Raw genomic sequence first — 24,962 nt, 5'->3', positions numbered from 1 at the left:
TGATGTATTAGATATAAAAGTGATATTTTGTATTTATCAATTATATTTTAATATTTTGTACACTTTATGTAAAACTTGAAAATAAAAAATAATAAGGAAAAAAAAATAAATAAATAAATTTTAATATCTTTCCAGATATGACATCAAGATAAGTTACGTTCAGGTACATGAGGAGATAGATTTATACCCAAGGCAGTGGAGAGTGAAATGGCTTGTCCAAGGTCAAAAGGGGTGTTTATTGGAAGATGCAGGATTTGAACCCTAGTTTCATAGGTTCAAAGCCCACTGCTGTAACCATTAGACTTCTTCACACCCCATTTTTCATCCACAGAGAGGAGATAATGTGACTTCTATTAATCCAAACAGTGATAAGTGTGTCAACACATTTGTACAGACTGGACTAGTTAATTTTGATTATTGGAAAAGAGAGGTCAGAGACATAAAATCAGTACTTTAGTTATAAACAGTTGCCTCACCTTGCTGTCCATCATGCACTGCATGGCAGGTTCCTGGAGGTGCAAAGCCAGTCCAGCCTCTTGAAGCAGCTCTTGGTTTTGTTCCAGAATGCCAGTGTCTGACTGAATCCGAGCTTTTAAACTCTGCAAGCTCTCATCCTCTGTTACTGGGTACATGTGGACACTCCCTGTCACCATGTTCACCACTCGAACCAGCTAAAACAAAGCAACCAGATATCCCACAGGAAATAAGAGGAGAAGCAGAAAGCCATGGAGAAAGAAGATGGAGGGAGACACAAATATGATAGTGAACAGGACCAGCCCTTCGACTGGTCAGGAAGATTTTGCACACAGTTCTGCTCTGACCAGGAGTTCCACCACCAGGGAAGATGTTAAGTTATATGCATACAGAGCTAATGCCCCAAACCTTGAACCCAGTGTCATCACAACCTCTTGTCCCCAGCCTATCATGTCCTTTGCTCCCTATCACAGAACCACCTGTAGAGAACAGATAGAGGTGGACTACTGCCACCATCACCACCCACCAAGTGTAGTCTTGCTTTCTTCTCCCTTCCCAGTCCCCTACAGTAAAGCTTCACTACTGCCACCTCCTCCTTTGCCAGGTTCCTTCTTTTTTTCAAATTTATGATTTTATATATTCCCTCATCGCTCTCCTTAATGTCTGAAAATGAAATTAATCTGGAACGCTCATCAATGAAAGGCAGTTACTAAAGCACCTACATATAAATGTGTATAGCGCTGCATACGTCTAGCAGCACTATAGAAATGATTAGTTATTTAATAAACAATTTATATACCACATACAACTATGCGGTTTCCATATGACATACATAGAATCTTGTTTCCCTCCGATTATCACGTATAACATAGACATATCAAGACATCGTTAATCATCCCTGTTACGATAGGGATAGAGCACAAATTTGGTCAATTCAAAGTACAAACAAGCTTTAAATCATACTTCGATGTCCGAAAAAAAAAAATTCTAGAAAAATACATCTTAGCATAAGAAGGCATTAGCAAACAATTGAGTTTTCAGCATTTTCTTAAAATTCAACCCTGTAAGCATACATATCTAGGCCTGCATGTACCATATTTGTGCATACTACCAGGCAAATTCTACATAAGGCGTCCAAAGTTAGGCACCAAAACTGTGTGAGCCAAACACCAATTCTATATTGGCAGCTCCACGCAGGAGTGTGTGGCGCAGTGGTTGAAGCTACAGCCTCAGCACCCTGGGATTATGGGTTCAAACCCTGCACTGCTCCTTATGACCCTGGGCAAGTCTCTTAATCCTTCATAGCCCCAGGTACGTTAGATAGATTGTGAACCCATCAGGACAGATATGGAAAATGCTTGAGTACCTGATTGTAAAACCGCTTAGATAACCTCGATAGGCGGTATATACAATCCTAATAATAATAATTATAAAATACTAGTTCAACTTTATGCACAAGCATTTATACCAGACAAGGACATTAGCAGTGCCTCTGCTGAGTGAGACCAGAGGTCCATCCCGCCCAGCAGCCCACTCGCGCGGCGGCTCCCATCAGGTCAAGGACCTGAATAATAATTCTCTTATCAGTACCCCTCAATCCCCTTTTCCTTCAGGAAATCATCCAATCCTCTATCTATACCCTTCAATCCTCAAGTTCGCCTGTTTTTGTTTCAAATCCATCCTTGGGTTAGCCCCTCTTTACTTGGTACCCCATTTTATTCTAGATCGTCCATCCAAACTCACACGCAGAGCCCATCTGTTTAGCCATCCAACCCTAAAGACCTGCCGGTACAAAAGATATATGAATAGAACTCTCGCCTTCCAAGCAGGTCTGCTTAACAATTGGTTAGCCAACATTATCCTTCGCGCTTCATCCTACCTAAACTTCAGGAAACTACTAAAAACTAACCTATTCACCTGATTTACACCTTAAGACTTTTATGCCCTTCCTTCGCCCCCTTTTATCTCACCTTGTCCTGCTTACTCATTTAAATTGTTTCTCCTTCTGCCGATCGTACCCCCCGTTATTCCCCTCTACCCTTTATTCTCGAACTGTACCCTTCACATTACTTTCTTCTTGGTTCTAACTGTACACAGACTGACTAGCCCCTCTTTGTTGTACCTAATCTTTTGCTCTGATTGTACCATACCCTCTGATTGTACCATTCGCTCATTGTCCAGCCTTTCTTTGTTGTAAACCGCCTCGAACTACTATTGGCTTTGCCGGTATATAAGAAATTAATTATTATTATTATTATTATCCTTCAGGAATTCATCCAATCCTCTATCTAAACCCTTCAATCCCCTTATCCTTCAGGAATTCATCCAATCCTCTATCTAAACCCTTCAATCCCCTTATCCTTCAGGAATTCATCCAATCCTCTATCTATACCCTTCAATCCCCTTATCCTTCAGGACTTCATCCAAACCCTTCTTGAAACCCTGTAGCATACTCTGTTGTATCACACCCTCTGGAAGCGCATTCCAGGTGTCCACCACCCTCTGGGTGAAGAAGAACTTCCTAGTATTGGTTCTGAATCTGTCTCCTCGTTCCTGTATTTTTCAAAATTTTGAAGAATCTGTCCCTATCCACTTTCTCCATGCCCTTCATGATCTTGTAAGTCTCTATCATGTCCCCTCTAAGCCTCCGCCTTTCCAAGGAAAAGAGGCCCAGTTTCTCCAATCTTTCAGCATATGTTAGGTTTTCCATACCGTTTATCAGTCGCGTCGCTCTCCTCTGAACCTCTCGAGTATCGCCATATCCTTCTTAAGGTACGGCGACAAAAGCCGGTACAAATGCTTGCATCTACATATAGGCAGTTGGGTGTGCAATTTATAGTATTCTCTATAACATGTGTGCTTAATGCCTTGCCACACCCCTTTCGCAGTTACTTGCATGAACACTTAGGCACATTTAGAGAACAGAGCTTAAGTGCTTTTCCTCAAGGAACTGCCATTTTGCCCTTGTTTTGGCACTTGACTGCTGCTTTTCCCCTGTTGCTGCACCTATCTTTGGAAGTCCTATGTAAAATTCCCACCATGTACTTACCAGTATAAAAAGACATAAGATTTCTCAAGTTCAGGGTCCATTTATTTGATTATACCATATATACTCAAATATAAATTGATCCGAATATAAGTCGAGACCCCCATTTCCCCCCCCAAAAGGAGGAAAAATGGTTGACTCAAATATAAGACGGGCGGCTTAATATTCAAGTGCCCTGCCCTGTCAGGGTCTGCACCCAGTCCCCTTCTCTCCCTCCCCTGTCAGGAACTCCATCTAGCCCCCTTCCTGCCAGGCACTGCACCTAGCCTCCTTCCCTCCCTCCCTGACAGGCTCTGTACCCAGCCCCCTTCACTCCCTCTCTTGTCAGGCACTGCACCTAGCCCTCTTCCCTCCCAACCCATGTCAGGCTCTTCACCCGGCCCCCTTCCTTCCCTCCCTCCCCTGTCAGACTCTGCACCCAGTCCCCCTCCCTTCCAGGCTTTGCACCCTGTTTCCCCTTCCTCCTTGCCCTGTCCTCCTACCTCCTCTGCAGATCTCTGGTGGTCCAGAGGTGCAGCAGGCAGGAGCTAGCTTTCCATGCTCCTGGCCTGCTAACCCGGTTGGTGGTGGCTGCCATGAGATCTGGTTTCTTCTGCTGCTGAGCAGCAATGAGCAGGAGCGCGCTTTGGCACTCCTGCTCGGCACTGAGCAGCTTCTTGACTGGCTCCCATGAATTCTCAGACATATTTATTCCAAACTAATGTGCCACTTCTGTTGAACTCTCGTTTCCCTGTGGTCTGTTGCTAAGTGGGGGTTAATGTGTTCCTTTCCCCTGACATTCCACTTTGCCCTCGTCAAGGGCTTCCTTGTTCCACATTCAGCTTCCTGTTAGCTACTCACAATTACAATCCCAACTGTAAATTTCTGTCATAATTGTCCTTTACAGAGGAATTGTCCTAGACTCACATTCAGACTGAGGATGTCGTCCAAGGCCTTAAAGCAACTATTGGGTCCATACTGAGGATCTGTCCCCCTCTGCCGTGGCTGCCACAAAAGCATTTTCTTCAGCCATTTCTCCAGCCGCTCCACCAGGATGCTGGAGAAGAAAAGGTAGGAAATATTACTATAAACAGGATATATGCAGCCTCAAAATAATGACTAAGGTAAGGAAGTGCAAAACAATTAATACAGGATGACTGTGCCCAAAACACATATTTAGATCGGTTTCAGTATCATGCCAAATAATAAAAGTGTGCATGTACTTTTCAGCCTGCATGAAACAAGCCAGGTTTCAATTGTATATTTGAACATCTCAGGGAAAAGGTGACATTTATTTATTCATTCAATTTTCTATATTATTCTCCCAGGGGAGCTCAGAATGGTTTACATGAATTTATTCAGGTTCTCAAGCATTTTTCCCAGTCTGTCCTGGCAGGCTCACAATCTGTCTAATGTACCTGGGGCAATAGTGGAGGGGGGGAGGGATTAAGTGATTTGCCCAGGGTCACAAGGAGGGTGATGAGGCTGAAAATTTTTGAAATACAACAAGCACTGCCACATAATATTGTAACATAACTCATTGAAACAAGGCACATCAAATATCTTCAGACAAGCCAAGAAAACCCTTCCTCCTCCCCCCCTCCCCAGAAGTTCCATGCAAGAGTTCATGGGTTGCCCTCTCCGTTCGCAACAGGCAATGTAGGGCTTCCAATCCTGCAACAGCTGCAGCAGTCGGTGATGTTTCATAGCTGTGAGCTTGGACATAGTAAAGACGTAGGCTATTTTTTGTAACACCTGATTCAGGATGGTGTTGAAACCTTGACACCAGGCTGCTGCCAACACCAAGCGTACAGCAGTCACAATCGTTGCTATCAATTTGGCAAGTTTAAGAGGCACGCCCACAAGCTTCATATTTAACAAGGCACAGCCCATATGTTTTACCAGTATCACCCCACAGGTATCAGACATCAAGGCAAACACAATATCCCAATAGTTACTGGCCTTGGGGCAGGTCCACCAGATATGCTCAAAGAAGCCCTGGGCACCACAAAAGCGCCAACATCTATCTGATATGCTAGGCTTAAATTTATGTAAGCGTAATGGTGTAGAATACCACTGGTACAGTAATTTGTAGCCATTCTCCACCATATTACTGGCAATCGAGACCTTAGGAAGGGTGCACACAGTAGACTTCCACTGCATCGGGGTTATATTCTGCTGCAGCATAGTCTCCCAGTGAGCAAAATACTGTACTGGTGGGATATCCGGATGTATCAGTAAGCTATACAGTCTAGAAATACAACCCCGTCCACTAGATTCCATCCACATCTTATCCCAGGCTACAGAGTCCTTCTGAAGGTCAGGCAGGGCCCTCCGGTTAATAAAAGAAATGACTTGATTATATTGGAGGAGTTCAGAGGCGGTAAGGCCATATGCCTCCTTCATGTGATCAGCGAGGCTTTTTCATGTTATGAGCCTATAGGCAGCTTGAAAAAGTTATTTTTGAACTTATGTAACTTTATTATTTTTTCACATGAAAGGATGGGGTTTGCATTGTTGTATTGCAAATTGTTTGCTCTAACAGGCTTCATTAAAATGTCATTTTTTGTTTCTGATGACTTTAGACAGAGTGTGGCACAGTGGTTGCGTGGATGGCTTCATCGACTTGTCGATTATAACTCCAAGTACCGCCCCGGACATCCTGTATTTGTGCATGAAGTTTTTGTTACCTACATGCATCACTTTACACTTATCACTTTACACTTATCCACGTTGAACCTCATCTGCCATGTTGATACCCATTCCTTGAGCATGATTATGTCACGTTGCAGATCTTCACAATCCCCCTGTGTCTTTACTACTCTAAATAACTTTGTATCTTCCGCAAATTTAATCACCTCACTCATCGTACCAATGTCTAGATCATTTATAAAGATGTTGAAGAGCAGGGATCCAAGCACCGAGCCCTGCGGCACCCCACTGGTGGTGCTCTTCCAGTCCGAGTATTATCCATTTACCTCCACTCTCTGTTTCCTGCGCATAGTATGAAAATGTCATCCGCATAGGAGAAAATGTATGTCCAAGGGAAGGGGAGACAGTTGCCCACTGCTGTTAGGTAGATATTGAATAGGGAGGGTGAGAGCGGGGAGCCTTGTGGGATCCCACAGGAGAACACCAACTTTGGGATCTTTGGCTGCCCTTCCAAACCCCATAGGACCCATTTTTAAAGAACTGTGAGAATCAGCTGAGGACTATTCCTTGCATACCCAGTTCGTTTAATCTCAGGCGGCTCAGATGTCGAACTGCATCAAGACTGACTGTTTACCCTTGCTCAGATAGTATTTGGCTGTCAAGGTTAGTTCCAGTAGAAGTGTTTCAGTGCTGTGTATGGCTGTGAAGTTCTTGCGTGCTGTGGAATCCATTCCATTGGTTAATGAGGTCAGATAATTGTGTATCGACACAGAATTCTAACAGTTTTGCCGGCCAGGGTATTCCCGCTATGGGTCTGAAGCTATTGACTTCTGAGGTTCTCATAGTATGCCCTTTTGGCCTCTGACGTGACCTGTTGGGTATTGTTTTATTTTTCATCTCCAATGGATGTGACGGTCTTGCATCTGGTTCTTCTTCCAGGTTTTTCCAGTCGCCTGGCTTCTGTTCTTTAGGTAAGGTCTGAGAACCATGGTCTGATTTTTTTGCTTAGGGACTATGGTGCTATCTTGGCTAAGGTTGCCTTGACTGTGCGGTGCCAGGAGTCAAGGGCATCATCCACGCTATTATTCACAGGGGCAAAATGGGTTTCCTCCCAAAAAGCCTCTGCTAGGATCTTGCCTCGCTTTATCATCCGTGTTGTCTCATTGGCTTTGTGCACAGATGTTTTAGGAAGTTTCAGATAGTAATTTGAGAGGTGATGGTCTGACCATATTAACGATTCCCATATGATATGGTCTACTAGTGGGAAGTTTAATCCTTTGGATGAGTAGGAGATAAAATCAAGGCTGTGGCCATCCCTGTGCTTTGGGACTGGAGGTGGACTGTGGATATCTAGTTGTTCAAGTAGTTCTTTGAAGGTGTGGACTTTGGGGTCGTTGAATATTTCTAGGTGGAGGTTGAGGTCTCCCAGCATCACCAAGTTCAAGAAGAGTGTGGTGCAGTGAGAGATCAGTTTGTCCTTCATTGTGCTCCAGCTGCCAGGCCTACATTGTGCTCCTTTATAATGTCACTGGGGTACTAATAGTTAAATATTAGTGGAAGTCAGAAAAATATTAGAGTTCAAATAAAAGAACTGTCTTCTCATTCAAATTGGTAACCAAACTTCAGGATTGCAACCGTCACGTTTGAAAGTCACTCAGAGGTATAGAGTTCTTCAAGAAGAGAGTTGCGCCCTCTAGTGATGAACCAAAGTATATTTTTCTGTCGTTGCAACTTTATTAGTTCTGGTTACGCTCCAAGTTTGATTACAAAAGTAAATAAATAAATAAATGTCTTTACAGTCTTTCAAACACTTGTATGAAAATACTTTGTTTTTTCTTATCTTTACAAATCTTTTCAAATGAACATCGCTCTGTGAGAAAATTGTAAAGACATTTATTTATTTATTTACTTTTGTAATCAAACTTGGAGCGTAACCAGAACTAATAAAGTTGCAAGGGCTACATTGTGCTCCAGCAGGCCTACATCTTTATCTTCCTCATTATTCTTCAGGGTGCAGATCATATGTATTCTAGGTCTGAGTCTGCCTGTTTGTCAAGGATGTTTATGGTGAGGAATGATTTGTATATTAGTAGGAGGCCTCAACCTCTTTTGTGTGTCCTTGGTGAGTGTATTAGCTTGAATCCTGGAGGGCATAGATCTATCAAGGTTGGTGAGTTTCCATCCGAAATCCACGTTTCTGTGATGCAAATTATGCCAGCTTGGCTGTCGGCTATAAGATCATTTATGATTAGGGTTTTGTTGCATATAGAACGTGCATTGAGGTATTGGCATTCTATTAGTACCTAGGCAAGTCAGGCAGGTGCTTTTTAAAAAACAAAAAAAGTATGGCTCTCCTGGCTACAGACCCCATCATCTGGCCCTTCTCCCTGGCAGAGCTATCCCAGGACTACTGGGAACCTGTTAACACAGGGAAGCCTTAAAAAAATATTGGATTAAATCCTGAAAATAAAAACTCTAGAGCAGAGCAGATAAAAAGACATCTTCACAACTTGCTTGCAAAAGTTAAGACTGAGAAGAGGGGGGAGGGGGCGCTGCCCAGAAAGACAAGGGAATGGAGAGAAGAAAATGATTGATGTCTTCTGCAAGCAACTCATGAGTTGAGGTGCTTAACCCATCTGTAAGGAATCGTATGCTGTTTGCACAGGAAAAGTGGGTTTTATCCAGTGTTTATCCAATAAAATACCTATTCTGAAAAAATTTCAGATTTTGGAACTTTTCAGATTTTGGAACGGTAGACAGGAAGATTAGGGATTAGGAGCTTAATAAAAGAAAGTATTGTAGAATTTATCAGTACTAATTGGTATATATTGTTCATTTTCTGCTTCTCATTGTTACTCAAAGGGGAATCTGTTGCTCTTTTGGGCTGAGCATCTGTCACACTGGGGCATGTTTGTTACCAAATGTGAGCTCTGGTACACAAACCACCTCCTTGAAAAAAATATTGGTTTTCTGAGCTTTTTGGTTTTCAGAATTTCTAATAAGAGATTGTGTACCTGTATTTCAAAGATTTTATTAAAATCCAGGTTGGCCACATCCATGGCATCCTTCTGATGTGCTCCTCTGGCAACTTCATCAAAAAAGAATCAACTTTGTTTAGTACCCAAAGCAATAGACATATCAACTTCCTAGTGTACCAGAGAAATCTCCCCGTAGTAACCTTCTTACCTGTTTAAATTATTAGGATATGGTAAAGAATTACAAAACTTCACTTCCCCTGCCAGATCTTCATAAACAACAAGATCATCCTCACTTTTCTGTTTCACTTTTGAATGCCTAAAAGTTCAAGAAAGAAGGAAAAAGAATAACGATAAGGTCTAACCAATACCTTTGCCCATTGCCCTACTCCCCCAACTTCTCATTCACACACACACACACTAATATTTTTGCATGGTTTCTGTCAGCCAGTTCTCTTTTTCTTCTTAGACTACTCACCACTGTACAGGCTGCCAGTTTGGAAGAAAAGGTCTAAAACCAGTAATGCATTCAAAAGCCAGTGTGCCAAAGCTCCAATAATCTACTGTTACTGTGTATTTCTGCTGTTCTAAGAGCTCAGGAGCCTGAAACATGAAAAAAAAATGAAGAATTATTTTCTTTCTAGTAATTTAACTACGATGGAAGGATTTTTCAACTAACAGCTTTTGAAAGTGCTGAAGCAGTCCAAGCAAAGCTTAGTACAAAATATACTATGGGCTTTTACCCTTAATGGGGCTTAACTATTAGACTCTGTGCTAGTTTGCAGGCCCAAGGGTAACTTGAATAAGAACAATGTCCAACAACGTCCATCAACCAATGGTCCATCTACCTCAGTATCATGTTTCCACTCACGGCAGCCAATTAGCTAGCAGATCTGCACGGGCAGGAGCGAAGAAAGGTCACTCCTGCTGCGATTCACCGCTGGACCAACAGGGACACTAAAAGGTACACGGATGAGGCAGGAGGGAGATAAAAATTGCCTGCCCCGGAAGCTTTCGCTCTGCAGCATCCTGCTTACATAGAAACAGGAAGTGCTGCAGAGTGTAGGCTTCCAGGACAGGTTGACGGCAGTAGGATCATGTGGCTAACGCTGCTGGCTGGCTGCCTGAAGTTTTGAAATTCCAGCACCGGAACAGGTACTGGGGACAGAGGAGTCTCAGATAGCCATACCCGACTCCATGATGGTCCAAGTGGGGGGGGGGGGGCAGGAGAGAAAAAGAGGCTGCACTGGGGGTGGTTTAGGAGCGAGACTAGCAGGATGCAGAGGCGGGACAGGGTACCCATCACCTCTACAAATCATCCCCACAGGTCCTCAAATTGTTGTCTGTGCCTCGTCACGAATGCCAAAAGCCTATACTTCTCAGCTGTCTCTTGGGGGGGGGGGTCCGGGAGGAGTTGGAGGGGAGTTGGGGGGTGTTGGAGTTCTGGGAAGAGGTGGTGAGGGGAGTTACTGGGGGGATTTTTGTAGTCACTGTTTAACGGGTTTGAGCGTGTCTGCAGTGAGGTGCTCCTGTGTGTGCACCATTGTGCTGTTTTTTTCTATTTGTTTCTGCGCAGTGTTCTAAATAAAGAATTATTTAAAAAAAAAAAACCCCAATTATGGTAACCCTACCTTTATCATCTTGTTCATTCCCTGAGCCAAGGAAACATTCACTGATATTTCGCTCCTCAGAAAGTCCTCCCCCTTCTTCATAGCCTTAGTTGCCATGCAGAAGAGAGGTCTGGGTTAATAAACCTCAATAAATAAATATCTTTGAAGTGGGAGCTATGTTGGCAACCCCTCCCACCATTATGCATAGTAACATAGTAGATGACGGCAGATAAAGACCTGAATAATCCATTCAGTCTGCCCAACCTGCTTCAATTTAAATTTTTTTTTATTTTTTTCTTCTTAGCTATTTCTGGGCAAGAATCCAAAGCTCTACCCGGTACTGTGCTTGGGCTCCAACTGCTGAAGTCTCTGTCAAAGCTCACTCCAGCCCATCCACACCCATACTATGTATGTGAGAGCCTCTGTATAGAGCCTAAGCCCTAGGCAATGGCTGCCATGAGTTCCCGTCATAGTCTCTCGAGAGACTACGGGAACTCACGGCAGCCATTTTGGATTAGTGATCTGCATGGGGCAAGAGCATAGGAAAATCGCTCCTGCCCCAAAAGACCGCTAGACTACCAGGTAAGGTCCGGGATGCCGGGGGAAAAGGCGGGAGGGAGGCGGGGGTAGGTCAGAGTCAGCCCAAAAGTTATTCATGAATTTTCAATATTCGTGGGCCGGCTCTGCCCCTAACCCCCGCGAATATTGAGGGAGGAGTGTACCTGTTTCGACTGGACCCTTGAAAAAGGCTTGCTGGCCGAAACATGGCCCGTGTCAGGTTATGGTAGTCTTTTAGATGTTTGATGTGGTCTAATTTTACCATTGTCCGAAGATTTCTATAGTTAATTTTTGTATTCAATCTGTTTAATAAATACTTTAAGAGTACCTTACAAATTCATATTACTTCATATCCAATATTCTTCAAGGGTTTTCATACTGGATATGAAGTAATATGAATTTGTAAGGTACTCTTAAAGTATTTATTAAACAGATTGAATACAAAAATTAACTATAGAAATAGGAAAGCATTAAAAATATTTATAAAAGAAAAAATTTTATTCAAAAAGAGTATAGATTAAGTTAGATTCACACGATTGGGTGAGCCAGTGACGAGTGCTGCCACGCTGTATTGTATCGCATTTTATTATACAGGTGGCGTACTGAGATTCCCCACATGTGCTAAGATAAATCACAAAGAAGCATGATATAGTGGAACATTGCTATTAAAATACACGTTTTTGCATAACTTATAAAGAAGAAGGTGCAGTGAGAAAGACACTTATCAGCTTTATAAAGAGACATAAAATGTGAAAAATGAAAATCGATAGAGTATCTTACCAGGTACTGCAAAGTCCCAACAAATGAGGTACAGAGACTCCCCTGGTCAAGCTCTTTTGCATATCCCAGATCAATGATTTTGTGGATTAACTGATGGAAAGAGAAAGCAAGAAAGAAAGAAGGAGTCTGCATTTAGCTCAAGCCTTTTTTCAGTATTTCAAGGCAAACTGCATTCAGTTCCAGCATGTATTTTCCTGTCCCGGTTGGGCTTACAGAGGCAAGGGCGGTTAAGTGACCTGCCCAGCGACAGTGGCATCTGAAGCTTAGCCTGAGGCTCTAACCATGAGGCTACTCCCCCTCCCCCTTTTCAGGTAGTAATATTTGTGTGGCATTACCAGGGTAGACATATGGAAATTAAGAGAGGGGGCAATGAAAAATAGCGAGAGGGTAACAATTCTTCTGAACTACAGTAATCAGAGTAAAAATACAGTAATTAGAGTAAAAATACACATCACAGACACAAGATGGGCAAAGGAAACTCAATCCAACAGAAACTGTATGGCGTTAGGAGCATATGAAACATCAACAAGAAAAGGGTTTAGCTGAGGAATGCAGTCTTCAGAGAAAGAAGGTAGGGCACAGGGATGGCCCAACCATTCGACAAAACTAGACGGTCAACTAGAGCAGTAGATCCTGGGAGACAGCAAAGAGTATTTTCACACAAACCAAATCAATACATCCGGACAATCACACAAACTGAAAGAACCATCAGCAATGCAGTGTGTGTGTATTTTAGAAAGGATGTTCAGTTCAGAATATGTAAATCCAAGTTAGTACGTCATAAACGGGCACTATCTCTCTTGTATTTTAGAACAAGATACAGACTGTTCTAAAATATACGTAAGATGGGTGTCCATGTGCTGGAACATTCAAATTACGAACAGAGGAAAATGAGAGGCATGAGACATCTATGAGGCAGCACAGAAACATCCATCTTATAAAATGGTCACATGGAACAATTTCTTTATAGATCTGCAATTCATCCAAGTCGCTAGGATTCGAACACGAGTCAATGACACATAACAACAACAAGACCTCCATGCAGAGCAGATGGGAAGCCTAACAGTTACAACAGTAGATCCAAAGTAGAGAATGACACGGGGACAAATTTTTCCCCGTCCCCGCAGGAACTCATTTTCCCGTCAAGTTCTTTTCCTGCCCCTGCCCCATTCTTGTAAGCTCTGTCCTCATCTGCATAAGCCTCAAACACTGTAAAATCATAAGTGTCTGAGGCTTGTGCAGTTAAAGCAGAGCTTACAGGAATGGGGCAGGGCCAGGGACGATGACAAAACTCGCGGGGTTATTTGAGGTCCGAGTTGAGAAACTTTAAAGGATAGTTAGGAGAGGATTTAGAATTCAGGGAAAAGGTGGTAATGGTCAAATACATGCTGAACTCAGAGGAAGTAGTTGAAGAGAGTCTATAGAAGAAGGAGAAGAGAAACCAGAGGAAGGCAAGTAGCAGAGTTACAGAATTTGAATAGCAATCAGGAAAGTGGCGAAATTAAGTGAAAAGAAGCACAAGAGGATCAATAGACTGCAGAGGAATTAATTAGGAAAGTGTAATAACTGACTAGATTCAGTGCTACCAGATTGGATTATTTTGTTTATTCTGTGTCTGGATTGGACTAACTTTGGGCTACATCTGATGTCCTCATCCTGTGCATACTAATATCCTCTAGGTCAGTGTTCTTCAATGGCTCCCAGTGGCCCCTGGAGACCTCTGGGATGGACCTCATCATCATTTTGGCTTTTTTTCTGCTATGTTCTGCCTCTATCTAAGCTCACAACAGAAAAGGGAAAGCAGATGGGAAAAGAACCACATGCTTGAAGGAAAGGCATTTCTCAATAGACAAAGAATGTTTTTGCACATGCCCACTCTTTGAGGATACACCCAGATAGCACAGTTACTTACCGTAACAGGTGTTATCCAGGGACAGCAGGCATATATTCTCACATGTGGGTGACGTCGTCTACGGAGCCCCAGCGCGGACAGCTTTTCAAGCAAACTTGATTGAAGTTTCAAGTTTGCTACACTGCACCACGCATGTGCATGCCTTCTTGCCCACTAGAGGGCGCATCCCCACCTCGTGGTCCTCAGTTCCATAACCAGCAAAGAAGCCATCCCCGGGGAGGAGGGCGGGTTGTGAGAATATATGCCTGCTGTCCCTGGATAACACCTGTTACGGTAAGTAACTGTGCTTTATCCCAGGACAAGCAGGCATGATATTCTCACATGTGGGTGACCTCCAAGCCAACCAAAAAAGGGCAGGTGGGAGGTTGGCAATTTAGGAGAACAGGTTACGTAACACCGACTGGCCAAACCGGCCGTCGCTTCTGGACAAAGTGTCCAGACAGTAGTGGGAGGTGAACATATGAACCGAAGACCAAGTGGCAGCTTTACATATGTCCTCCACAGGAGTAGACCGGAGGAAAGCAACAGAAGCTGCCATAGCCCGGACCTTATGCCCCGTGACTCGACCATGGAGCGTGAGACCAGCCTGAGCGTAGCAAAAAGAAATACAAGCAGCCAACCAGTTGGACAAGGTGCGCTTGGAAACAGGACGTCCCAACCGATTAGGATCAAAGGACAAAAACAATTGAGGAACCTTCCGATGAGACTTGGTACGTTGGAGATAAAAGGCCAACGCCCTCTTACAGTCAAGCGTGTGAAGCGCCGCCTCACCAGGATGAGAGTGGGGCTTCGGAAAGAACACCGGAAGAACAATGGACTGATTGAGGTGGAAATCAGACACAACCTTAGGCAAAAATTTAGGATGGGTGCGAAGAACCACCTTGTCATGATGAAACACAGTAAAAGGTGGATCCTCAACCAAAGCCTGCAGTTCACTAATCCGACGAGCGTACGTGAGCGCAAGCAAAAAGACCACCTTCCAAGTGAGAAACTTAAGATGAGATTTATCGATGGGCTCAAAAGGAGGCTTCATCAGTTGAGCTAAGACTACATTAAGATCCCAAACTACAGGAGGAGGTTTCAGAGGAGGATGAACATTCACGAGACCCCTCATGAAACGAGTTACCAGAGGATGAAGAGAAAGAGATCGACCCTCAAGATGACGATGGAACGCCGCAATGGCACTGAGGTGCACCCGAATGGAAGTTGTCTTCAGCCCAGACTTAGACAGATGCAACAAATATTCCAGTACCGAAGACACTGGAACCGAACACGGGTCCAGATGGTTCGAGGAACACCAGGAAGAAAATCTGATCCACTTCTGGGAGTAACAAAGCCTAGTCGAGACCTTGCGCGAGGCTTCCAAAACCTCCCTCACAGCCTGAGAAACAGGAACCGAAGTCAAGGGGAAAGGAACCAAGCGGTCAGATGTAAAGACTGAAGATTGGGATGTAACAGCGAACCCCGACTCTGAGACAGCAGAGAGGGAAAAAGAGGCAGAAGCAGAGGCTCCCTGACACTGAGTTGAAGGAGCAGGGAGAACCAGTGCTGCCGCGGCCAACGAGGCGCAATGAGAATCATAGTGGCTCTGGTCGATTTGAGATGCACCAACGTCCTCAAGATCAGAGGAAAAGGAGGGAATGCATAAAGGAACCTCCCCCCCCCCCAGTCGAGAAGGAAGGCATCGGTCTCGAGACGGTCCCGGGAGTACATCCGAGAACAATAGAGGGGCAGTTTGCGAGTCTCCGGGGAGGCAAACAGATCCACCTGAGGAGTTCCCCAGCAGTCGAAGACCTCGTGCAGAACCCGGGAGTTCAGCGACCACTCGTGCGGCTGGAGAAGACGACTGAGTTTGTCTGCCAGGCAGTTCCTCTCTCCCTGAATGTAAACCGCACGCAGGAAGATGTTCTGGGAGACCGCCCATTCCCAAAGGCGCAGGGCTTCCCGGCACAGGGACCAAAAGCCCATTCCCCCCTGCTTGTTCACATAATACATTGCCACATTGCCACCTGGTTGTCCATCCGCACGAGGACTACCTGATCGTGTAGCAGGTGGCAGAACGCTCGAGCCGCCAGAAAAATGGCACGAAGCTCCAACACATTGATGTGACAAAGACGGTCCTCTGCCGACCATAGACCCTGAGTCCGCAGACCGTCGAGATGAGCCCCCCACGCATACTCCGAGGAGTCCGTGGTCAGGACCTTGCGATGCGGAGGAACGAGAAAGAGCAAACCCCCTGAAAGATTGGAAGAGTTGGTCCACCAACGGAGTGAGCGTCTCAAAGAAGGAGTCACCGTTATCGGACAAGAGACTGGGTCGCAATCCTGACGCCATTGAGAGGCCAAGGTCCACTGAGGAAGCCTCAGATGCAAACGGGCGAACGGAGTAACGTGGACCATCGATGCCATGTGGCCCAGAAGCATCATCATGCACTGAGCCGATACTACGGGCATCAGCGAAACCTGGCGACTTAATCGAAGCAGGGCCTCCAACCGAGGAGGGGGGGAGGAATGAACGGAGGCGAACCGTGTCCAGCACGGCTCCGATGAACTGAAGGGATTGAGCCAGGCACAACTGAGACTTGGGAAAATTCACTTCGAACCCCAGACGTTGAAGGAAGATGATAGTCTGTTGGGTCGCTGAGATAACCCCCTCCCTGGTCGATGCCTTGATCAGCCAATCATCCAGGTAGGGAAAGACCTGTAGCCCCCGAGATCTCAGGGCTGCAGCGACCACCACCATACACTTCGTGAAGACTCGAGGGGACGACGCCAGTCCGAAGGGGAGGACCCGATATTGAAGGTGCAACTCCCCCACCTGAAACCGTAAGAACTTGCGGAAGGCGGGATGCACCGGAACATGAGTATATGCTTTCTTCAAGTCCAGGGAGCACATCCAGTCCCCTTCCTCCAAAAGAGGGTATAAAACCGGAAGCGACAACATACGGAACTTCTCCCGGACCAGGAACTTGTTGAGCTTCCGGAGGTCCAAAATGGGGCGTAAGTCCCCGGTCTTCTTTGGGACCAAAAAGTAACGGCAGTAAAACCCCCGCCCCCGCTGGTCGGGGGGTACAGGCTCCACCGCCCGAAGGCGCAACAAGGCCCTGGCTTCCGCGAGGAGAAGAGGAAGCTGGGCTCGATTGTACGGAGAAGCCCCCGGCGGATGTTCCGGCGGCGTGGCTTAAAAAATTTAGCGAGTAGCCCTCGGAGATGATCCGGAGCACCCAAGCATCTGAGGTGATCCTGGTCCAGGCCGCATGAAAGGCCCGCAGCCGACCCCCGATGGGAAGGGGGTCCGGCGAGAGTGCGGAGGGGGCCCGCCCCCATCCGCACATCATGTCAAAAAGACGGCGCCGGCTTGGACGCCCCCTGCGCCTGAGGTTTTGGTTGGCCCCCTCTACCCTGTTGTGGGGGGCGCCGGGGCGGAGGCCTAGAGAAGGCCGGCGTAGACTTTTGGGGGTATCGCCGCGGGGGAGGTCTGAACGGTTTCTGCGGCGGGGCCCGAGGTTTAGGACGGACCAAGGAGGCGATGGAGCGCTCATGTTCCGACAGTCGTTTGGTCGCCGCCTCCAGGGACTCGTCAAACAATTCCGATCCCACACACGGTAGATTGGCCAGACGCTCCTGCAAGTTCGGGTCCATATCAAACCGTACGGAGCCATGCCAGCCTGCGCATCGCTACTGCAAAGGCAGAGACCCTCGAGGCCAACTCAAATGCGTCGTAAACTGCATGAAACAGGTACAGACGCAATTGGGACAAGTTGGCCACAAAAGTACCAAAACCTTCCTTATGGGAATCTGGCATGACCCCATGATAACGGGGCAAGTCTTTCACCATGTGTCGCAGATAGGACGAAAACGTGAAAGCATAATTGAGGACCCTGGTAGCCATCAAAGAATTGGAATAGAGGTGGCGACCAAACTTGTCCAGGGTCCGCCCTTCCCGTCCGGGGGGAACCGCCGCCGAGACCCTCGATGGCTGTGATTTTTTTAGCGCCGACTCGACGAGCAACGACTGGTGAGACAGTTGTGCTTTATCGAAGCCCTTACATGGGATGGTCCGGTACTTGGATTCCATCTTAGACGGCACCGCTGTGACTGTAAGAGGGGAGTCCAAATTTCTCAGGAAGGTCTGATGGAGGACCTTATTGAGAGGCAAACGAGGAGTTACTCTCGGGGGAGAGGGCAAGTCTTGCTCCTCCAAAAACTCCTTCGTATACTGAGAACCGGAGACTAAGTCTAGGTCCAAAGCACGTCCCATATCCAGCACGAATTTTGAAAAGGATGAGGGCTTGGAAGGCGGGGAAGGAGTACGAGAAGCCCGAGTCGCCAAAAAGGAAGGGGAAGCCTCGCGGGAATATCGAGGCTCCCTACCCGTACCAGACCCCGATCCCCACGAGGCCACACCCAGTGACTTCGAGGTGGTCGGGGACCGCCGGTGCCCCGAGGAGCCCCTACGGGAAGTCCCCGGGGTACGAGGCACCGAGGCATGCCCCCTCCGTCTCGGCGAGGAGTCTCTCGAACCCCCTCCCTCGGCGGAACGGAAAAGCCTCGGATTGTCGAGGCGGAGCTCTGAGACACGTAACTTCTCACCCCCGGTCGGCGAGGAGCGACCGCGTCTCCGAGGAGAACCCCGAGAACACTTGGGCTTCCTCGGCCGACGCCTCGCTCGAGGCCGGCCCGAGGGCGAGGAGCCCCGGGAGGACCTCGACGAAGAGGAAGTGGAAGAGATCCTCCTAACCCGACGCACCTTGTCCCTAGGCCGCACGCTCCGCTCAGGCTGGTCAACCGAGACCGAGGTCGAGGGCAAGGTTGGGGTCAAGGCCGGGAGAGCCCCGGGGGCCGAAGCCGAGGGCACCGAGACCGAAGCCGCCGACGCCGTGGCAGTCGAGGTCGACACCGGGGCAGACGAGGCCGAAGCCGGCTGCAGGTGCGCGAGGGCCCTGGTCAGCTCCAAGGCAATAAGCGCTCGGAGCAAGTCCTGGAAGGCCAGAACCGTCATCATGGCCGGTAGGTCCGGGGCCGGCGGGTGCTCCCTGGAGAGCGACCTCGGTCTCGAGTATTCCCTCGGGGCACCCGACTTTGACGCTCGGGGCGGGGCTGAGGACGACCCACCCGCCGCCGAGGAGCCCGAGGATGGCTTCGTCGCAGACCCTGGAGTCGAGGAAGGAAGCGAGGACTTACCCTGGGCAGGCTTCGAGGAAGTAGGTTTGGATGAAGCCAGTGTCCGCGGCGAGGTCGAGGGACCCGAGGCCGAGGTCAAGGCCGGGGCCGAAGCCGAGGCCGACGTCGAGGCCTTCCCCGCCGCGGGGTCCACAGCGAAGAGCTCCGCCATTCGGGCACGGCGTCGGCGGAGAGCTCTAGACTGAAAAGTAGAGCACCTATCACAGGAATCCGTAGGGTGCTCAGGACCAAGACAGATCAAGCACCACCGGTGTGGATCGGTAATAGAGAGCAACCGATCACACCGGGAGCACTTTTTAAAGCCCGTCAAGGGACGGGACATGAAAACCGAAAGGGCCGGGAACGAACGAGGTCCCACGGCCGCGGCTACCGGGAGCCCCCGGAGCCGAACGGAACAAATTTTTTTTTTTTTTTTTTCGACGAAATTTAACAGACGAACTAACAAAAATAACAAAGCAAGCACAGCGACCGAGCGAATACATTCAGCCGCGGTGTCAGAAGGCAAAAGCTATAGAGCACAATTTCCACAGGGCTTCTGGCTCCGCGGAAAAAACTGAACTGAGGACCACGAGGTGGGGATGTGCCCTCTAGTGGGCAAGAAGGCATGCACATGCGTGGTGCAGTGTAGCAAACTTGAAACTTCAATCAAGTTTGCTTGAAAAGCTGTCCGCGCTGGGGCTCCGTAGACGACGTCACCCACATGTGAGAATATCATGCCTGCTTGTCCTGGGATAAAAAAAAGTATGAAAGCAGGCTGGTGGGGTGGGTGTCATTGACACACACTGATCAGCAGTGTCAAGGCCTCGCATGGGAAGATATGTGGCGACACTCCATCAGCTCATTTGGATACAAAATGGCCCCAGCTTAAACATGAGTGAAGACTGTTGCTGTAGGTAGAGCATTTTTTTTCCCGTCAGGAAAGGAAATACTAATCACTCACTCACTAACAGCTAATTAGGTAGGAAGCAGCAGACAATTTGAGACTGGTTGAGTAAAATGATAGACTCTAGTCCAGGGATGTCAAAGTCCCTCCTCGAGGGCCGCAATCCAGTTGGGTTTTCAGGATTTCCCCAATGAATATGCATGAGATCTACTAGCATACAATGAAAGCTGTGCATGCAAATAGATCTCATGCATATTCATTGGGGAAATCCTGAAAACCCAAAAGCCCTGAAACCCGAAATCCTGAAAGCCCTTGAGGAGGGACTTTGACACCCCTGCTCTAGATTGTGTGGCGCAGTGGTTGAAGCTACAGCCTCAGCACCCTGGGGTTGTGGGTTCAAACCCCGCGCTGCTCCTTGTGACCCTGGGCAAGTCACTTAATCCTCCAGAGCCCCAGGTACATTAGATAGATTGTGAGCCTGCCGGGACAGATAGGGAAAATGCTTGAGTACCTGATTGTAAAACCGCTTAGATAACCTTGATAGGCGGTATATAAAATCCTAATAAAACTTGAAACTTGAAAACTTGATTAAGAGGAGCGTGGTAGCTTGTCCTTCTAAGTGCAAAAAGTGAAAGGAACAACTAAAAAAGCAACAAAATTCCAGGGTGGCAATGTGAAAAGTTGGAGAGTGGTGGTGTCCTCCAGTGGAAAGGAGGATTGGGGGAGTGGCAGAATTTGGAAGGGGGGTAGGAGTTCTCAACCCAATCCTTGGCACACCAAGACAGTCCAGTTTTCAAGATATCCACAATGAATATGCAAGAGATAAATTTGCATACAATGGAGACAGTGCATGAAAATATATTTCATGCATATTCATGACAGGCCAAACCAAAGAGAACTGACTCCAAGGAATCCATTAAAAGTCCAAGAGAAACCAAAAAAACACTGTGGAGAGACGATGATCCTGAGATGGACTTTAATGAAAGTTCCAAATATACATAAAAATCCAAGTTCCAAATAAACAATCCACATAAAGAATACAAATCCACATACAAATCAAAAGGACCTAATTGGCTAGTGGTGCAGGACCCAAAATGGTCCGCATTTCGACAAGATGTCTTCTTCAGGGGTCCTTAAGAGTCCTATGATGATGAATACGTGGAAAAACTGGTGTGTGGGACGCTGCTGGAACTTGGATTTTTATGTATATTTGGAACTTTCATTAAAGTCCATCTCAGGATCATCGTCTCTCCACTGTGTTTTTTTGGTTATTCACGACAGGCATCATGAAAACCTCATTGGCTTTGTGTGTCCCAAGGAATGGGTTGCAAATTTCTAATTTACAGCAAGATTGGAAGAGCAGTCTTAGAACTGCACTGAACCAGTATAGCAGGGTGCTATATGATTAAAATTGAAAACTTTGACACCCCCCCCCCCTTGCCCTGGGCTGCTGGTTTATAACCTATCTGAAATCACACACTTTAGAAACTTTTTTTCTCAAACAGGAAGGCAAACAATTTTATGACCTGCATTGTTTGACTCCAGTGCCTGTGACTGGCTCTGCTGGAAAAGGGACCAAAAGGCTCCATAGTGGGTTTGTTATCAGATTTCAAAACACTACAAAACATTTGCTACTGAAATGAAAAAGTAGAACTTTTCTTTTTCTGCTGTCTCAAAGTTACATAAAAAAACAGAAGCAAAAAGGTCCAGACGCACATTTGTACTAAGCTGAGAGAAGTCACATTCAGCCAGTCACTTTATTTATCGATGTGATGAATGCTCACTATCAAATCAATACAAAGCCTATATAGTAAAGGTTTGATCCTAAGTAGAGAATGACACAGGGACAAATTTTTCCTCATCCCTGCGGGAACTCATTTTCCTATCCCAGCCCCATTTCTGCAAGCTCTGTCCTCATCTGCACAAGTCTCAAACATTTTAAAATCATAAATGTTCGAGGCTTGTGCAGTTAAGGCAGAGCTTACAGGAATGGGGCAGGGACAGCCACAAAACTCACGGGGACGGGATGGGAAATTGAGTTCCTGCGGGAACAGGGACAAATCTTTCTCCGTGTCAGTCTCTAATCCTAAAAATCTTGGACTTCTTGGCTGGAATCCAAGTATAGAATCTGAGCTGTGACGTGTAAACAGGCCCTTCTTGAGTGTTTGGTTGAGCCCAAGAGAATTGGGGAAGTAGGTGGAATAATGACTATTTGAGACGATTGCTAGAACAGGAGGCTTAAACCTCAAGCAAAATGAAATAAGTGACCCTTCAGAGGTTGGACCAGTGATTCAGCAGCAGGGCTGTGCATTCTCATACATAACATTCAGCTCTTCTGCTCCTCATAAGAACATAAGAATAGCCATACTGGGTCAGACCAATGGTCCATCTTGCCCCATATCCTGTTTCCAACAGTGGCCAATCAAGGTCACAAGTACCTGGCAGAAACCCAAATAGTAGCAACAAAACTCAGATAGTAGCAATAGGTCCTTCAGATCTGCTAGGGATGCTGCAGAGGGAATAATGGTCATTGCTCAAGAGCAACACCTAGTGGCTGGATTTCAAATGCATGATTGTGGATTGTTGGAGGGGACGAAATGGAAAATACAGAGGAGAAAAATCCCAGATACTTGTGAATGAAGGGAACACCATCCCAGGCATGCTTACAAATGAGCTGGAGGCCCTAAGGAGGAGGACGAAACCGCCGAGTCAAACAAACAAAACCAAAATAAAACCAAACAGTCTTCCTCTTCGGTGCTTTCAAGGTAGATTTTAGAAAGAACATACAAATCAGAACTGAGACATGCAAGCTGAGGCATGTGAATTTCCACTGGCGTTTTAAAAAGGAATTGGCCAATACAGTTTTCAAAAATACATGCAGAAACAGTCGTACGCTATATGTGCCAGCTACAACAGTACCTGTTTTGTATCCGTTATTATCTAAAAACAACAACTCAATGAGGTCAACATGGCAATATTCTTATGTATGTTCACATTTCAAAACATACAAGTGTATGTTTGTTATTTTAGAAACATACATATCTATACTTCCTCTGATACAGAGCTTGATATATCATTGCCAGTATTGCTTTTGGGGGACAAAAAAAAGCATTGCAGGATTAAGGTGGCAAACTTCTCTAATCTCTGCAGTAGAGTGCAGCATAAAACACACCCTCAAAGCAGGTGTAGATCCTGAAGTTGATCTCAGGAGGCATAAATGTGCTTCCCTTTCTGAAATAGGGCCTGCACATGTATATTTTAGGCCTACCCTAAACCAAGGTGGATAATTAAATTTTTTTTAATAGACATGTATGCAGTATACATGTCTACATGGATATTAGATGCATGGAGGAGTGGAGAAATGGCCTAATGGTTAGTGCCATAGCCTGCAGCTCCTTCTGGCTCTGGGCAAGTCAATTCACCCTCCATTGCCCAAGTACAAAATAAGTACTGTATAAACTCAAATATAAACCATGATTTTTGGGCCAAACAAATGGCCCAAAAATGGAGTATCAGTTTATATTTGAGCCTCCAACGGCTTGGACTCTGCAACTTTCAGACGTTGGAAGTCTTTGGGATTACATTACGTATCCCAGGTGGTGCAGGATACGGGTATGCCGACATCATTTGCTGAACTCCAAACACAGTTCCACGTGCCACCTGGGGACTGGTTTGCTTTTCGACAACTTTGTCACTACGTACATACTTTGACCCCGGTGTCCTTGAAAGAGGAAGTACATTCTGGCTTACGGGAAGCGCTCGATCTTACTGCTCAAGACCATGTCCCGTTGAAATTTTTTCATAGGTGCTTACGGGACCTATCCGGAGAACTGGACTTGCTTGCTCTTGCTCAAAAATGGTCGGCTGATCTTCAAGTGCCTATCTCTGATGATGTCCTCCGTAGGGGCCTTCGGGTGGGGAACGACCCTACGCTATCCGCAATTGAGAAGGAGCGAAATTACAAATTTCTATTGAGAGCGTTTTATCCCCCCAAGAGAGCTATGACTATGGGGATTAGCGCGACTTCTGGCTGTGGAAAGTGTGCACACCCTATGGCTTCTTTCGGACATATGTTCTGGACATGCCCCTTGGTGTCTACTTTCTGGATAACCGTGGTGTCTGCAGTGGCGGAGCTTTGGGGATGCTCCTGGAGAATGCACCCCACCTTTCTCTTTACTTTACAAATTCGTTTTCATCCCCCTAAACAGGGGTGTGCGCTTTTCCTCAGAAAGACAATCCTCATGGGCAGGAAATGTATACTGATGCAATGGCTTTCGCCTCAATCTCCTTCTCTGCAACAGTGGAGGTCCTTAATGTTGCAGCAAATGTTGTTGGAACGCAGGGATATTGTGGACTTGACATCAAAAAAGGGTAGGCTGTTCCGCCAATGCTGGTACCCCTTTAGTTTAACATTTGTCTCGCCTATTCAACATCAACTTTGGGATGTATGCCCTGTATAACATTACTCTACTTTGGTATTTTTTTACTGTTTTGTTTTTACTGCTGCTGCTGCCCGGGTGGGGGGGGGTTGGGAGGGGTTAGGGAGGCTGGGAGGGTTGGGATTTGGGAATGTTTTGAGAATCATCAAAATGTGCTTGTCTTTTCTCTGTTGGATTTGACTTACTGTTTCAATAAAAACACCTTATACATATTTGAGCCTCCATTGGATGATGGTGCTTTTTTCCTCTCCTCCCAACCCGATGACCAACAATGTTATTTTCAACTCCTCCAGATGCCCGACACTGCTATCCTCCACCGCTATCTCTCCACTCTCCCGATGACCAGCACTGCTATCTCCACTGATGACCATTTCTATGTCCTTCCCTTCCCCCCAATGACCGGCACGCCTACCCTTCACTTCCTGCTCCCCCCTGCCCCAGACCGTCATCTCACTTACAGTACCGATGCTC

General features: G+C 46.4%; 1 protein-coding gene across 2 annotated transcripts in view; it reads right to left on the bottom strand.

Annotated features, from left to right (window-relative positions):
* The window catches only part of IKBKB (inhibitor of nuclear factor kappa B kinase subunit beta), a 97,007-nt gene that overhangs the window by 39,543 nt on the left and 32,502 nt on the right, over positions 1-24,962 (bottom strand). For both annotated transcript variants that reach the window (XM_033949414.1, XM_033949415.1), the window contains exons 7-11: positions 12,075-12,164; positions 9,605-9,729; positions 9,338-9,445; positions 4,427-4,556; positions 477-671 (exon numbers count right to left, since the gene is read on the bottom strand). In XM_033949414.1, coding sequence (XP_033805305.1) covers positions 477-671; positions 4,427-4,556; positions 9,338-9,445; positions 9,605-9,729; positions 12,075-12,164 — 648 coding nt within the window. The remainder of the gene's footprint in view (positions 1-476; positions 672-4,426; positions 4,557-9,337; positions 9,446-9,604; positions 9,730-12,074; positions 12,165-24,962) is intronic.

This window comes from Geotrypetes seraphini, chromosome 6 (genome assembly GCF_902459505.1).
Source record: "Geotrypetes seraphini chromosome 6, aGeoSer1.1, whole genome shotgun sequence".
Lineage (NCBI taxonomy): Eukaryota > Metazoa > Chordata > Amphibia > Gymnophiona > Dermophiidae > Geotrypetes > Geotrypetes seraphini.
Note: the sequence above shows the minus strand (reverse complement) of the source record. Positions and strands in the feature narration are given on the sequence as shown.